The 15,268-nt window shown below is 42.8% G+C and overlaps 1 protein-coding gene across 2 annotated transcripts; it reads left to right on the top strand.

Moving 5' to 3' along the window:
• Nucleotides 1-4,667: 4,667 nt before the first annotated feature.
• Nucleotides 4,668-14,127, top strand: si:dkey-93h22.8 (uncharacterized protein LOC449943 homolog). Of its 2 annotated transcripts, none has more exons than XM_040004845.1 (11): nt 4,668-4,790; nt 6,830-6,934; nt 7,020-7,175; nt 7,486-9,172; nt 9,763-9,816; nt 9,905-10,685; nt 10,758-10,961; nt 11,162-11,225; nt 11,312-11,433; nt 11,525-11,676; nt 13,176-14,127. In XM_040004845.1, the coding sequence occupies exons 1-11, from the start codon at nt 4,695-4,697 to the stop codon at nt 13,274-13,276; spliced, it is 3,522 nt and encodes a 1,173-aa protein (XP_039860779.1). In that variant the 5' UTR covers nt 4,668-4,694; the 3' UTR covers nt 13,277-14,127. The 2 variants fall into 2 exon arrangements, with proteins under 2 accessions (XP_039860779.1, XP_039860778.1); XM_040004844.1 differs by having other exon boundaries at nt 11,159-11,225.
• The last annotated feature ends 1,141 nt before the right edge of the window (nt 14,128-15,268 follow it).

The raw sequence follows: 15,268 nt of genomic DNA, 5'->3' as shown, positions 1-15,268 counted from the left end.
TCACTAACAGATGTTCTCTGAACCATGTGGGAGGGCATTCCTCCACTCTGCTTTGAAAGCAAAGAAAAAAAGAAGACTTACTTGAAGCAAAGAAGAAGAAAAAATCAAACGAGGACGAAAGCAACAGAGCTCCCCAACTCAGCAGTCTCCAAAGTAATGCCTGTGTGTCCTGCTTTTCCCCCATAGAGAAGGTGTCAAGTTAAAGATCAGAGTGCTTTTGCCTTTTTATAACACACTGCTCCCAGTGTTACACAATATTTGAAAGGTCACATAAGAGACACGTAAAACATTGCATGACCGAGCAGCCAAGACGACTGGAAGTCATATAGACAAACACACACACACAGAGAAATGCAGCAAGTGTGAGTTAGAGTGATAAAGGAAAGCTTATACCCGATTCCTTAGACCTCACAGGTTCTTTAAAAATTCAAACATGCCAAAAGAGCACTGTGGGAGTCTTCCTGCAGGTCAAGAGTGAGGAAAAGATGAGAAGTACCGGACAGATGAGGCATGAAAGAAAAGCAGGAGAGCTTTTCTTCCCACCAAGAATGAAAGTGAAGGCTGGCACTTAAAAGAACTTAGTGAGTGAATTTTATATTTTCCTTATTTTTAAGGAATAAATTTTAAAAAGGATAAAAAATGAAGAAGAAAAAGGATAAAAGTGGGGGCATGTGGTGTGTGGAGAGTGGGTTAAATGTGGGTGTTCGTGATTGTGGGGACATATAGTGGCAGGGTGGCTGTGCGCTGGATGCGGCAGTAAGGTGACCCACTTACACAGAACTGCCTCTCCTGACACACACACACACACACACACACACACACACACACAACACTTGCCTCTGCACACTCCTGAACACACTCACACTGGAGACTGGAGGATGCTTTGGCCCCATTTCAGGCAGTAATGTGTTTCAAGAGTTGTGGAAGATGAGGTGGGAGGTCGTCGGTGTGTGGCAGCTGAAGAGACCTGAAGCAACAGAACAGAAGAAGACAGGGGATTAAACTATATAAAGCAACAAAAAGAGTGGGAAACAGGCGACAAGCTGAGCAGACTGCAAGGTAGACATGACGTACAGTATAGGTACATATCGGGCAGACTTGTAAATGAGCAGGGTATGTGTGGTACCCTGTTAAAAGTGTATATCAGAGAGTACATTTTTCCTCCCTGCTAATCTGGTGCAGCCATTGACTCCACCATGACATTCAGCAGAAAGGTCAGCTCCTTCCTGGTATGCACAAGATAACAGGACAGACACATCCACAGTCCTCCACAGGAAAAAAAAAGACAAGATAATACGAGATAGCACAAACAGAAAGGTGAACAACCTTGACATTTATTATGCAAATACCTATGGAAATTTAAATAGCTTTAACTGTAGGTGGCTGGTATGGAGTTGAGAATGAACTGATTCACAACTTCTGATATCCAATAGAAAACAAAAGAATGAGTGGAACGTAATAGCAGGTGTACAATATCACCATCTAGTGGGGAAAATACATTGCAGCAGTGGAATATTTCCACCTCCATGACCCAAAAATAGGAACATGAGATATTTCTCCCTGAAATATATTTAAATAGCCAGGACCTAAATTATGTCAGTCATATAAAAGTGTAAAATTAATGCTATGAAATTAATCTGTCTGACTTTCATTATGCTGAGTATTCAATTCAGCTGATTTCAGTTTAATTCTGTTTTATTGATTTAGCATCAGATCACCAACTAAAGTAATCTCAAGGTGTTTTTTATTGCAAGTAGAGCTTCTCTTATATCAGAGGGGCAATCAGGCGATCCCCTATGAGCAAGCAGGAACAGACCTCCAGCAGAACCAAGCTCAGGGAGGAGCATCTACATGCAACTTGTGGTTGTTGTTGTTGATTGACAAGAATAAGAGGTGAGAAAAAACAAGAGCACAGAGAGACCACAAACAATAAACACATTGGGGAGTGAAAAGTACATTATGGGAAATCCTCCAGCAGTCTGAGTCTATAGCAGCATAGTTATTAAAAATGGTTTACAGTCACCAGATTGAGCCCTAAATATAAGCTTTATTAAAAGAAAAAGACAGCTGAAGCCCCATTTTGAAAGTAGTGAGGGTGTCTGTTTCCTGCAGCCAAACTGGGAGCCGGTTCCACGAACAGGAGTCTGATAGCTGAAACCTGCCTCCCACTCTATTTTTGGAAATTCTGGAAAACACAAGCAAGCCTGCAGTCTGGGAGAGAGGTGCTCTATTGGGATAATATGTTAGAAGAATTAGCACCACACTCTCAAGGAAATACAGCACGACAACTTGTGCACAATTTTTAAAAAAGGATCTGATGTGTGCACAACAACTTTGACCTTCAGCTGCATATCTCTCCTCTGGCTTGTACAGAAACGAATAATTAGGCAGTTTATCTTAAAACCACTGGTCTCCTTTACGTAAAATATCCAGTCAGTTATGAAAAGCTCATAGCGTGCTTCGTCGCATAGGTTTTATGAGTTAGTTCAGCACTTGGGTGAGTGGCCGGTTAGCTTCTTCTCACCTGGTGGAGATCTAACATTTACATTTACAAAAGACCTTTGTGTTAAATCCTGCACTTAGTGCTAACCAGGTGAATAAAGTGAATAAAAAAGTGAATAAAGATCTCTATTTTTAAAGCTTATTATTTATTAGGTAATAAGAGTCCAGGTCTCTTTATTTCATTTCCTCTTCCCAGCTTATTCACATGCAATGAGGCAAATGGCTGGCAGAGTCAGACAGATCAGGGAGTTCCTTAATAAACTAAAAATATAATATAATATAGCCACACCTGATCAGAGTCTGAAGCTTCGTGTATTTGCCATCACATGCAGGTGAAGACTCACACAAAATGGGGAGACATTATAACTACTGACGGCCACCCTCATCTGGTTATGGTGCAGACAGAGGCAACAAACAGACAACAATCTGTTGTTAGATCAAAACCAAGCAAACTCTTCAGCTCCTGCAGAAATGATTGAGCGATGATTGGCTCAACTTCATAATCAAATAGAAACAAAGTGTAACAGTAAACAGAAAAGGAAACAAGAGGAAAGCACATAGTTGATGTACTGAATATGCAAATGCAATCAACCACAGCTGAAAATACTGATTTGAGCAGTTGTATTTATTACTCAGATGTATAATAACAATTTCTCATATATGACTTAACATGATGTGGAGCTGCACAAGATGAAGAGGAAAGAAACGAAACAAAGCATCAAACACACCGAACTGTATGAGTAACAAGCAATAAATACAATCAATCAAACTCATTTAAAGCTTTCTGTGGCCTCGAGTCCACGTGAAGACTAAACTGGAAAAACTGGACCTCACCAAGGTCCCATTTCAAGTTAAACAAGTTAGTAAAACCGTTGTTAATCTCTAACGGAAAAGTACTGGCAAAGCAAATATTGTGATGTCTGAACATGCGCACAATCAGTTAGCCTGTTTTGTAGATGGGGCAGAAACCAGGAGGTTACAGTCACCATTTCAAGGACTGAGTTTTAATGTAGCTTATTATGGTATCTAACATTTTATGAAGCCGCTGATGCCGAACATTTGCACTGATATTTTTACCACACTCTCAGCAATTATAACACCAGCGATAATAAAGCACTAGAAGATAACTCCCACTTACACCATTAGTGCTCTCTCCATCAAAGCTTCATGCCATAAAACAGATTCAAACAAATGTCAGGCAGCCTGAGCTGTATCTGACTGTTTCTGCCTTTATTTTGCTAAAATGCTACTTTATAAATTATACATATTTGTGTGGCATGTGTCCTTCTCTGCACAAAGTGAGATCTTTTCTCCAGAGCCAGCAGGGAGCAAGAAGAGCAGCGAGGCCAGACTATGGAGGCTGTGAGGGTGGGTCTTCTTACAGCAGTGGTAGGGTACCTCATGAAATCTTAATGCAAAACCTAGGGAACAAATTAAGAAGAAGAAAGGTATCAGTTAAAGAGCCAGAAATCCTGAATAGTGCTTTCACTTTGCTAGATACTTCACTAGATAGATACTGATGTGGATCAGGTATATTTTATTATTGGAACAGGAAATCACTCCTACCTGGACCATTTTCACTTATATTCATATTAGAATAATTAATTTTAATTTAACATTTCACTTTGAGTGTATTGGTTTTATAACTTGTTTTTTTATAGAGAGTTCACATTTTCTATCGCTTATATCTATATTTGTACATAACATCTGTAACAAGACTCTTCCGCCACAAGGTGTCTCTTTGAGCAATAACTAATGAATGAAAAATTTAAACCTGTAACAAGAATCAACTTTTAATAAGTTAATTTTTTACTTATTTGTTTGAATTGATTATAACTTGGGTGGAATGAAAGCAGTCCAGAAACATTTAAGTGCTTCTGAATACGATCCTGTAAAAAGAAAAGAAAAACGATTCCTTTAATAAGCTGCCTTTTATTTTACCTTTCATTTTCAAAACCCGCTTCCTTTATTTGTCCCTAATTCGTCTCGCTTTGTGGGTCACTAAAACTATTTTTTAAGCTAAAACTAATTAATAATCAATGAGAAACGTGACGAGCAGACAGCTGACCTGGGATCTGATTTCTACTCGTGTCCTCGCTCTGATTAACGTAGTTCAATCCGATCTCAGATCAGTGCTTTTCGCGCGCTTCCAACCGGTGACCACGTGTCTCCCTCCGGCCTGCCAGCGGACCATGTGGAGAGGCAAGATGGCGGCGCGGTGGAGGGGGAAAGACGGGGAAGTAAATGCCGGCAACAGCGACTTTATGGCCAGCAACACCCCCAACGAGGTACCGGTTTCCTCACTTTAGCTCATCGGTCATAAAATAGACTGCATAGTGGCGGGTTTCGGTGCATTAGTCGGGCGTGTTTCCCCTGCTCTCGAGGCCACATGCGCGAATAACGACACGTGGCTGAAACGAGCTCGTAGTACTACTCAGGTAGTGGTCAGGGAGCGGATCGATCCGCCTGTCATTTGGACGGTTTGGATGCGGGAAATGCTAAATGACAAGCTAGTTAATGAGGCTGTTCGTGTCTAGTTTGATGTTTATTAGTTTAGACGTTTAAACGGAGGGAAGCCGGTGAGTTCCCGCGAAGGTACAAGATGTTCAGATAAGGCAGCGCCCTCCGTACGACCCACGCTGCTTTATTTCCCTCAACTATCCCCCAGCTGCTGTCCTTGCTTGACTGCCGGAAGCCTAATTTTAACATATTTCCAGGCACAGAAATGAACCGCTGCCCTGTCAAGCAAATGCTTGGTTAGAGGAGTGCAGGAAATGAGAGCTGCTTCACTTCCCAGAGGTGCTGTACAGATGTTACACCCGCCTCTAGGGCCTTAGTCGGCTTCCTACTCATTCATCGCAACTTGATCTTAAAAACTGAGGTTTCACTTTCCTGTTCTTTCCTTTAAGAGAAATCCTTTGCTGTCTGACTGAGTGTCTGCTCCTCTTTGTGTTTAGTTATAGTATATGGATTAAATACCCCACACAGTTCTTGATTTAATAGCATGAGCCACATAATCACATTTAGAGCCTAAAAAAGTTGCAGGGGTCTTTTAAACAGCGGCCACAAAAAATAGGCAAAGTTCGTTAATAACATGAAATACTATTAAAACAAAGATGCGCACTCCTGCTTCCCAGTGAGTTATAAGTGTGCTGTCACAGATTTAAATCTTTAAAAAATAAATAGTATTTTATAGGGTTTCTTAGGTCAAATTATTAGACCCAGTATCCAACGTAACACAGGCACCTTTCCTTTCACCAGCTTCTTGATTGAGTTATTCGTTGTATAGTAATGAGGTGGTGGGTGGGAGTGGTTAAGGATGGCTTCATTTATGTTTAAGCTATCCAAAGACGCAGTTTAGAAAAAAAATATTTTGTGAATAATGATGTAAGAAAAAGCTGCTGGTGGACCGTTTTGGTGCTGATGTTAATGCCAGAGGAGGTTTGGTCCTGTGGAGTTACTGAGTCAGCAGAGCAGTGAGACTTTTGTGCCCTGTGCACCTCAGCGACCCGCTCTGTAACTTTACGTGGTCTGACACTACGTGGCTGAGCTAAGTTTCTAAATGCTTCTACTCTGCAGTAATACCATTTACAGTTGATTGTGGAAAATCTAGGAGAGAAGGAATGTCACAAACTGAGTTGTTAAAGGTTTGCATCCTATTACAGCAGCTCACTCAAATTCATCAAGCTCTTTACAGCAAACTGTTCTTCGCGAATGTTTGTAAATGTTTCACTAGATACTTGATTTTCTGCACCTTTGGCAGAAGGACTGAACACACCTGAAGATTAAGAGATGTGGTCCATTACTATTGTCCATGTGATGCACTTTTTTTCACTGGCCCACAGTCATTGAGATGTTGGTTATGTTAAACCCTGAAATGGACAACATTATGGACAGTCTTAATATTTTAGTCACAACCGCTTTATTCCACAAACTAATAAACAACTTAGCTGCACCACCGTTCAGCTGCTCTAATGCTTCAGATAGTGCTGAGTGCAGTAAGCAATCAAACTATCATGTTCTGTAATAACAGCATTTCATTTAGGACGATACATAAGTCAGTGTGGGTTTATGTGTGATAGACAAGTACTCGCTTTTTAAACATGAGTCAAGTATCAGATCTGATCACAGTTTTTTGAACTTTTGTCAGAACTGGGACTTCCTGTTTTTGCTCTGGAGTTAGAGTCATGCTTCCTGATCTTTTGGTCACACCCAAGGAAATGAGTGTTTTGGGGTTTTTTATTAAGCAGGAGGTGTAAATATACTAATGTGTGTGCATGCAAATCAGTATAACATGGACATTGAAGTGTCATGCCTGTGTTTACAGCCAGTCCTGAGCAGGGCAGGTGTGGAAGGCGTGGACATGGACACACAGTCCTGTGTGGATCACTCCATCCTGGCCATCTTGGAAGACTCCACTGTTGCATCGGAGGTCAGAGTCAAAGCAGATTCATCTAAATGATTTCACTCAGTCACACTGGCTGTGTATGTATTTTGATTTGGCGTTCTCGCTTCAGTGCAAGAGCAGAGCTGAGGAAGAAAGCGAGCGCCTGCTGTCCGCCCTGACTGAGATGCTGGATTGTGTGGAGGATGACGGCAGGACTCTGTCTCCTTTCGACACCCTGCCAGACACCAAGTTCCTCCGCCAGGCAGAGTACAGGGACAACACCGTGGTGAGTAGAAACTAGAATGAAGAATTACTTGTATTGTCCACAGTCTGTTCTAGTAATCAGAGAAGAAGTAGGAGAAGCGTTTCGACTGCTTCATCATGAAGCTAATGATGATCAGCTAATGTGGAAATTTACAAAGCAGGATTAGTGTGTTAGTGAGGTGTCTGTAAATAAAATAAAGATTTTTCTGTGTCACAACTTCAGCTCTTTTAGATCACCATGGTAACTTGTGTTTAGGTAGGAAGGAAGTGACATGTTACTCGCAGCAGATGCAGTATGAGATCTTGAGACTCCTCTCTCTCATTTTTAATAGGGATCATCGTTTGCTCAGAGACTTAGACCAAGATCTAAAACACCAACTACAGCATCCACAACTCAGAGTGATGGGGAGAAAGGCGAGGGGGGCAAACTAGAGAAAAGCGGTCTGTCACAGATGTTTAAGCTACAAGGCCAGATGTTTCATCCCAAAAATAAAAAGGCAGATGCCGAAGTCGAGGTTTTTACCTCGACTTCTCTCGTCAGCCTGGTGAAGCTCATGCATCCCTACTGTCTGAAGCTCCGTGTGGAGGAAGGGGATCAGCCGAGGACACATCCCACCATATTCTCCCAGGAAGAGGTGTGGAAGTACGAAAGACCAACTGGAGACAGTGATGAAGAGATAAATGTAGTATCTGATGACGAGGCGCCTGTAAGAGAGACCAAGATACGAGATGAGGTAGATGAAAGAAGAGATAGCGGGCAAGTCCTGAAGAGCGTGCTGTTGAATGGAAACTCCAGATCACCCCCATCCAAAGGGAAGAAAAGAGTGAGCTTTGGCCCCGTTCGAGTGGCTTCATTGGATGAATCGGAAAATGGATTAAATGAGAGCAATCCCACAAATTGCCATACTAGTGAAAGTGAGTCACTTCCACTGAACAGCACAAACACACTTGAAAATCCAGCAATTGAAGCCTCAGCAACGTCCTCAGAGGTGAATTATAGCAAAACTGAGGACCAGCAGCCTAAAGCTCAGACAAAGGCCAGATCACTCAGCCTCCAACAGTACAGACAGCTGCGCCAGAAGAGACAACCCCTGGTAGAGAAACAGGGGAACTACACTACCAAGTGGCCCTCTGTTCCTGAGCCCCCTAAGGAGCTGACCCCCATCCTCTGTTTGCAGAAACAAAACGGCTGCAAACCTAAGATGCCGCATCACTACCCAGACCCCCGTAAACCTGATTTCAAGTCATCCCATCTTGCCTCTTCACCACGCAAGCTTCACTCCTCAGAAGCCAAATCTTCCACTTATGTAAATCACAGCAGACTAAATCACCAAAGGACTGAATCCAAAGTCCTCTCGCCTGCCAGTCCACTGCCGGACATTCTTCATGAAAGCCAGAAAAGTCCAGTGAAGAAGCCAACAATACTTAGTAGTGACCCCCCAAATCCTGTCCTCCTTTCCCTGCCAGTTCTTCAGGCAGCATCACCATCCACTTCCAACTCTTCATCAGCACCTAAAGTGGAGTTTCTGTCCAGGGATTCAAGCCTGCAGAGCAACAGACAGCCTCAAGAACTCCACACTGAATCCTCAGCTGCACCTCTTCAGAGACAGACATGTTCCTCAGAGCTAAATCCCCAGGTGTCCCCTCTAATCAAAGATTATAGCCAAGAGAGCATTGCACCGCTTCAGGATATGAAGACAGCATTTAGTGAAATAGCAGATGATTCCTATATCTCTCAGGGACAAGAAAACTCACAGGGCATAAAATCACACATTCAAAAATGCAGTCTGAGCCCACCCAAAGGACCCCAGCGCTTACCAGAAACTCCACAGGCACCGAGTCCTGACGCACAGAGACCAGTAAAATGTTCCTCTGTCAGCCCACATTTCAGTCAGCCCCTCACTCACATAGATTCTGGAGCAGTAACCGAGGTCCTAACCCACAGTATGAGTCCTCCCGAGGAACCACCACCACCTCCTCAATCCAGGTGCAGAGTGCAGGGAGCAACAGCTGACTCAGGTAAACACAAAGGAGTAGTTTCACATTTTAGGAAATATACAGAAGTTGATTGACTGTGAAATAAATGTAGAAGCAGCCAGTTAGCTCGACTTAAAGACTGGAATCTGGGGAAAACATTTTCAAAGGCAAAATATGCCTGATTTAAAACAACAGTTATTTTTTATGTTTTGTGCCAGGAAGCATACTTTCTCCTTTTTTTGCTAGTATATATCATGTTGCGATCACCACAGTGCGGCAGTAGAGTACTTATAAGCTGTTTGCTTTCCACAACAAAAGCAGGAAAGGAACATGTTGCGAACTACCAGGAAAAACTGGTAAAACTTGTGTGGGACGATGACGTGGAGACAGGTGTGCAGACAGGAGACGCATGCAAAGTTAAAGGCTGTCCAAAAAACTCTGCATAGTAGAAGATTCAGTCTTCATTTTTACTGTTTTCTCATAGAGCATATTAATAAGAAAGCCCAAGGAGTTTGAGCTTACATGGTGTTGTTATTATTTTGAGTTAAATGTGATGATGATAGGAGTGAGAGAGAACTAAAGGCGAGCGTCTTCCAAAGCGGTCTTTTCACGTTTGTTCTTTCCTTCATCAGGAATTGAAGCGACTGATCTGACCAGCTTGTTGGAGCAGTTTGAGGAAACACAAGGTGAATTTTGTCAGATTACTAGCAGCGGTGTACTAATGGAGGCTCACGTCCTGTGATACATAACCTCTTTTCATTTTTCCTCCTCCAGCTAAAGAAGAGAGAGTTTGTGAGAACGAGCCCGCGCTTGTTCGTGCTGCTTCATTAACGGCGATGTCCTCTGTGGGACCACTTGAATCTTTAAGCACTGCAGAAAGTCAGAAACTCCAAGTGTTGGAGGCTGTGGATATCCCTGAGCCCCTCAGCACTGAAATCATTCTGAGCACTAAGCAGCCCGCAAGACGGAAAAATCCTCCATCCAAGGCTATTCAGATAATTGACCCCCGTCCTCTGCCGTCCAGGAAGACTCACACAACTCAGTCAGAGTCAGCTGCAGCTCTTGCTTCTTCCCACATGTTTGTGCACGTATCTGCCGATCACGATTACTGCGGCTCTGTAGATCATTCTCCTGTAAATGCTTCTCAGCGTAGCAGAGCTAAGCCCCCTTTACTCAAGGATGCTTCTCAAACCACAAATGAGCACCATGTGATGACCCAGGGCTCGCAAGCTGCAGGTGAAGAGAAGAACCAGATTACAACTGTTAAAACACAGTCTGTGCTGCAGCATCAGTTCAATCAGCCCAGGGCCAGATCAGAGACCACAGACAGAGCTCTGCAGTTTGCAGACTGTGCTGCCAAAGAAGATCGTGGGAGGAGTGAAGACAAGACCGCTCCATGCACCTTCCCGACACCTCCACCCAGCCCTCCTGTCAGAGGCAGAGAGAAGAGGAGATACAGGAGAAGATCACCACGGTCCGATTCAAGCTCCAGCTCCCGGTCCTCCTCTTCTTCTTCCTCATCCAGCTCTTCATCTCGCTCTCCAAAAAGATTAAGGTACTCATCTTCTATCATTCACGTTCAGCCTGAGCTTTTGCCTTTTGTGGCTACAATATGTCGATCTTGCAGGCTCCATCGCAAGCGTTCAGAGAGCAGCTCGTGTTCATCGTCCCCCTCTTGCTCCGTGTCCCGATCCCCTCCTCGGCGGTACAGGTCAGGGTGCTGCACACCAAGATACAGCAGATCACGGTCCAGATCTTGGTCCCGGTCCACATCCCGGTCTCGGTCGCCATCTCCACAAATATGCTGTAAGCGGTGGAGAGACTTTTGCAGGTCAGTGAATATTGTTGATGAGCTGTAACCATCCAGTTCAGATACAGTGCAGTTGTTGCTAACTTCCAAAGAGAACTAGTGCGAACTTTTGACATAAGGAACAATCGCACTGACTTGTCGTTGCCCCTGATTTTATGCGATAACTGACACATTCAGTGGGAGCAAAATCTCACTCTCCATTTTCTTCGTCCGTGCAGCAGCAGCAGAGAGTCCAGGAAGCTCAGGAGAGAGCACGAGATAAGGATTCAGAAACTGAAAGCCATAGTGAGTAAAACTCATCTGACGTACTGATATTTTTTTTTACTTTTCCAGTGGGCGGTAACTATATCGCATTTAATTCTTTCACACAGGACGAGCGCCGGGTGGTGTACGTCGGCCGCATCCGCAGGTCCATGACTCACGATGAACTGAGAGAACGCTTCTCTCAGTTTGGAGAGGTGGAGTGTGTGTCACTTCACTTCAGAGATAGGGGGTAAGCATGCACCATTACAGTTTAACACGTTTTTTATTGGCTTTACAGTGAAATGGGTCACCATTAAACTCAACATCTTTGGTTCCCACAGTGACCACTATGCCTTCGTTACTTTTTACAACATGGAAGATGCTTTCGCAGCCATCGATAATGGTGGGAAACTACGGCAACCTGATGAGCTGCCCTTCGACATCTGCTTTGGTGGAAGACGGCAGTTTTGTAATACAAACTACACGGATCTCGGTAGGTCTAACACCAACAGCCAAGACAAACACTACACTATAGTGAAAGGAGAGAGTTACCGGACAAACCGATAAAAAACAAAAAATTTCTCTGGAAAAGACTAAAAAAAAATTGCCCTAAAAACTACTGTGTTATGAAACGGCAGGTGAACCTACACACGCTGTATCCTTCAATTTGTTATGACTGTACAGACAGTATACTGTGTATTCTGCACAGTATAAGAGCACCAGCAGCACATGCAGGCTTCAAGCTAAGGTCTACAAATATAATAAGAACAACTACTCATCTGTGGCGTCCGCAAGGGAATAAAAGCCCGGCCTTATAATAGCTGTGTGAGAATGGACAGGCTGAAACACGCTTGGTTTATTCTACCAGAATAAAGGAAAAAAAGAAGTTGAATGAAATCATATTAAATGTAGCCAGACAACCAAAAAAAATAATTGAAGTGGTAGAGATGTGACATTGTGACTAAATCCAACAGATTAAAATTGAAAGTTGCTCTCGGGCATTTAAAAAAAAGAAAGAAAGAAACCACAGTACTCGTTCAGACATGAGGCTGAGATGTTCAGCACAGGAAAAAGGGGGTTTATACCCAACACAGTCAACTGTTGTTTATGCTCTTTAATTGCAGAGCCAAAGATGCCACCCCAGAGGTGTCCCAACCTGTACAGTGTGGGTCATCTCTTTGGGTTGGGAATTAAAATTGGTGTCATATATGATAATTGTGCACATTTAATCTGTTTCATTACAAACAGAAACCAACTGCTAAAACACCTCATGACTTCCCAGCAGGACTAGCATGTTCGATTCGAGTCTATCATGACAGTCCACTCACTTCTGTGAGAATAGAGCACTCCAACAGCACCGCTGTGTACAGCTGAAAACCTTAATCAGAAAGATGAATGATGATGGTGGTGTAACTAGTGTAAGTTATAAATTGATTAGGTGAGTGATTTTCTAACTTTTTGTGCCCGAGGCACCTCGTAAAGGTGAAGGTGCATCTGTATCTGAATCCACACAGGTCCAGTAAACGGGCTTGTTGCTCTTTTTAAGCAGCTCTAGTATTTCTTAGAAGGGCTGTTTGGTTTAAAATAAACATTCCAGGCTTCAGGGAGGAGAGCCACCCAGCAACTAATCCCTATTGACTTTTGTAGAGCACCGGTGCTCTGGGCCCAGGTGTTGCTGATTGAAAATAGGGCACACATCCTCTCCAGTGCTCATAGAAAAGAATGGCCACACAGACAGGCTGAGAGGGAAGGAGGGCAGAGTGGGTTATCACGCAGCCTCCGCAGACAGATGAAGCACTTGGATTAAGGGCCAGTGTCACTGCTGGTCAAGAGTTAGAGTGCAACAGTGTTATCATAAACTGAAATTTTGAAGCTTCACAAAAGCTGTATTTGCTACAGTGCTCTCACACTATATTGTAATACACATCGCGGACACCCTCCTCACCTTGTTGAACACAGCAGTGAACATGTGCACATCCCTCTCTTTCTCAGATGCAAACAGAGACGCAGAAGCGTCTCCTTCCAGGACCAAGTTTGAGGACCTCGACTTTGATTCGTTGCTGAAGCAGGCTCAGAGAGGATTAAAGACGTAGCAGAGCCGAGAGGACGAACGGCAGCACAAGCCTGGAAGAAAAGATGGAAGCGTTTGCTTTGGGGGGGGTTTTCCACAAACCTCAGAGCATTGTGCTTATACTGGCATGGGAAAAATTTGTTAGAAGTTTTCATGTTTTGATAAACTATATTGTAAATGCATGAAGGTTTTTATGTGTACAGTTTATATGTACAAATATGTAGCACTTGTATGCATGCAGTTACTCGTGTGCAAAGTTGACATGTAGCACTTGATGTGAGACAAGGTTTTTATGGCATTCCAGAGCACTGAGAAAAGTTTGTATAGGAAAAAAAGGCAATTTATTGTTTTTCTGTTTAATTGGGTTAATTTGAGTGATTAGATATTTTCATGTAGATATTTACCTCTGACAAGGAGCTTTTGTTATTGTGTTGATTTGTGTGTTTCTTTGCTGTTCCGGACTGATTTAAATGAACGTTTTTGAGGGCTTGGACTAATGTAGAAGGGGTTCACTTTTCCAGTAGGTCCACATTTGGATCTGTTCTAGTAGTTTATTAGACATTTAGGTTTATATCTTCACAAACATATACCAAACTTAAACAAGAAAAATTTGGTGACATCATATTGATGTTGAACCAGATCCAGATAATTGTGGCAGACAGTGGTTTGCTCCACTGCTTTACTTTCCATTGGTGAGCTTGAAATAAAGGGTGTGATATATTGCTCTTTACATAGAATAAACAATGTTTATGGCTGTAACCACACTGCATTACCTCAGTTTCATCTTGTGCATTAATCTGGCTGCTATGTTTTTCAGGGGGGTCTCCTTAATTGTTGGTTGACAATTAAAATCATAACCTGTTGAATTTTCAAGTGATTGTCATCAAGTGTGAAATTTATTTCTGATAAAAATAATTTCCCGTGGGCCCACACAAGTGATTCTTTTGGTCTATGCAGTGACCCCATTTTAAAAAAGTCCTTAAAAAACCTCTGATTCAAACCTGTGATTCTGGACTGCAGCTACTGATAGTGACTGCACCTCTAGTTAAATTGCTGGCATATTAAAAAACAAATCTACATCTAGAATCACTAGAAAGCACCAATTATCTGTGGAGACTTGATATATTGAGATTTTGAGCTCCCGAAGGTGTTTTTACTGTTATAGACTGTTCACATATCTTAACATCATCACAGTACTTAGGATTAGACTTAGTTTCCGCCACCACAAAATCCTCTCCTGGCTTCAAAAAACTAGGGCCAGCAATTTTGTGGACAAAAGTAAAATTAGCCTGATGATGCATTCGCAAAACCACACACTCAGGAGTGGGAGTTCTTTGGGCGATCTCCTAAGAGTTTGCTGATTTATATGCAAAGATCTAGACAGTTTATTTCAGTAATTAACTACCAAGAAGAACTGCAATTTGTGCCTCAGAAAAGATAAGGGAGTGTGATATAAGGCCATTGGATCCATCCTGCCATTGATACAAGACTTGCTGCTTTCATGCCAAATTCTGACGCTACCATCTGAATGTTACAGCAGAAATTGAGACTCATCAGATCAGGTAACATTTTCTCAGTCTTCTATTTTCCCATTTTTGTGTTTCCCTACAAACTGTAGCTTCGGTTTCCTGTTCTTTGAGTTGACAGGAGTGGCGCTGCCGTGGTCTTCTGCTGCTGTAGCCCACCTAAGTTCAACAGGTTGTCTGTTCACAGATGCTCTTCTGCATACCTTGATTGTAACAAATGGTTATTTTTGGCCATCCTCCGCTGACTTTTGCATTCAACAAGACATTTTCACCAAGAGAGCATCCCTCTAAACCCTCCAGGCGTTTGTGTGGGAAAATTACCAGCACTTCTGGCACAACCAGCCATGTTTGAACTGTTGCTCAGTCTGAACTTCAGAGGGTTGCCTTGATTGTGTCTAGAGGCCTAAATGCATTGATTTTCTGCAGTGTGATTGGCTATTTACATAAGCTGCTGTGGAATACTACAAATTTTGGTATCAATCTGATAC

Source organism: Simochromis diagramma, unplaced genomic scaffold (assembly GCF_900408965.1).
Source record: "Simochromis diagramma unplaced genomic scaffold, fSimDia1.1 OVJJ01000487.1, whole genome shotgun sequence".
In the NCBI taxonomy this organism is placed as follows: domain Eukaryota; kingdom Metazoa; phylum Chordata; class Actinopteri; order Cichliformes; family Cichlidae; genus Simochromis; species Simochromis diagramma.
Note: the sequence above shows the minus strand (reverse complement) of the source record. Positions and strands in the feature narration are given on the sequence as shown.

Bases quoted from the DNA above. Each gene is read 5' to 3' on its own strand.
- si:dkey-93h22.8 (XM_040004844.1), top strand. From the start codon at position 4,695: ATGTGGAGAGGCAAGATGGCGGCGCGGTGGAGGGGGAAAGACGGGGAA. The intron at 4,791-6,829 runs GTACCGGTTTCC...CTGTGTTTACAG, and splicing joins CCAGCAACACCCCCAACGAG to CCAGTCCTGAGCAGGGCAGG. The intron at 11,434-11,524 runs GTAAGCATGCAC...TGGTTCCCACAG, and splicing joins CTTCACTTCAGAGATAGGGG to TGACCACTATGCCTTCGTTA.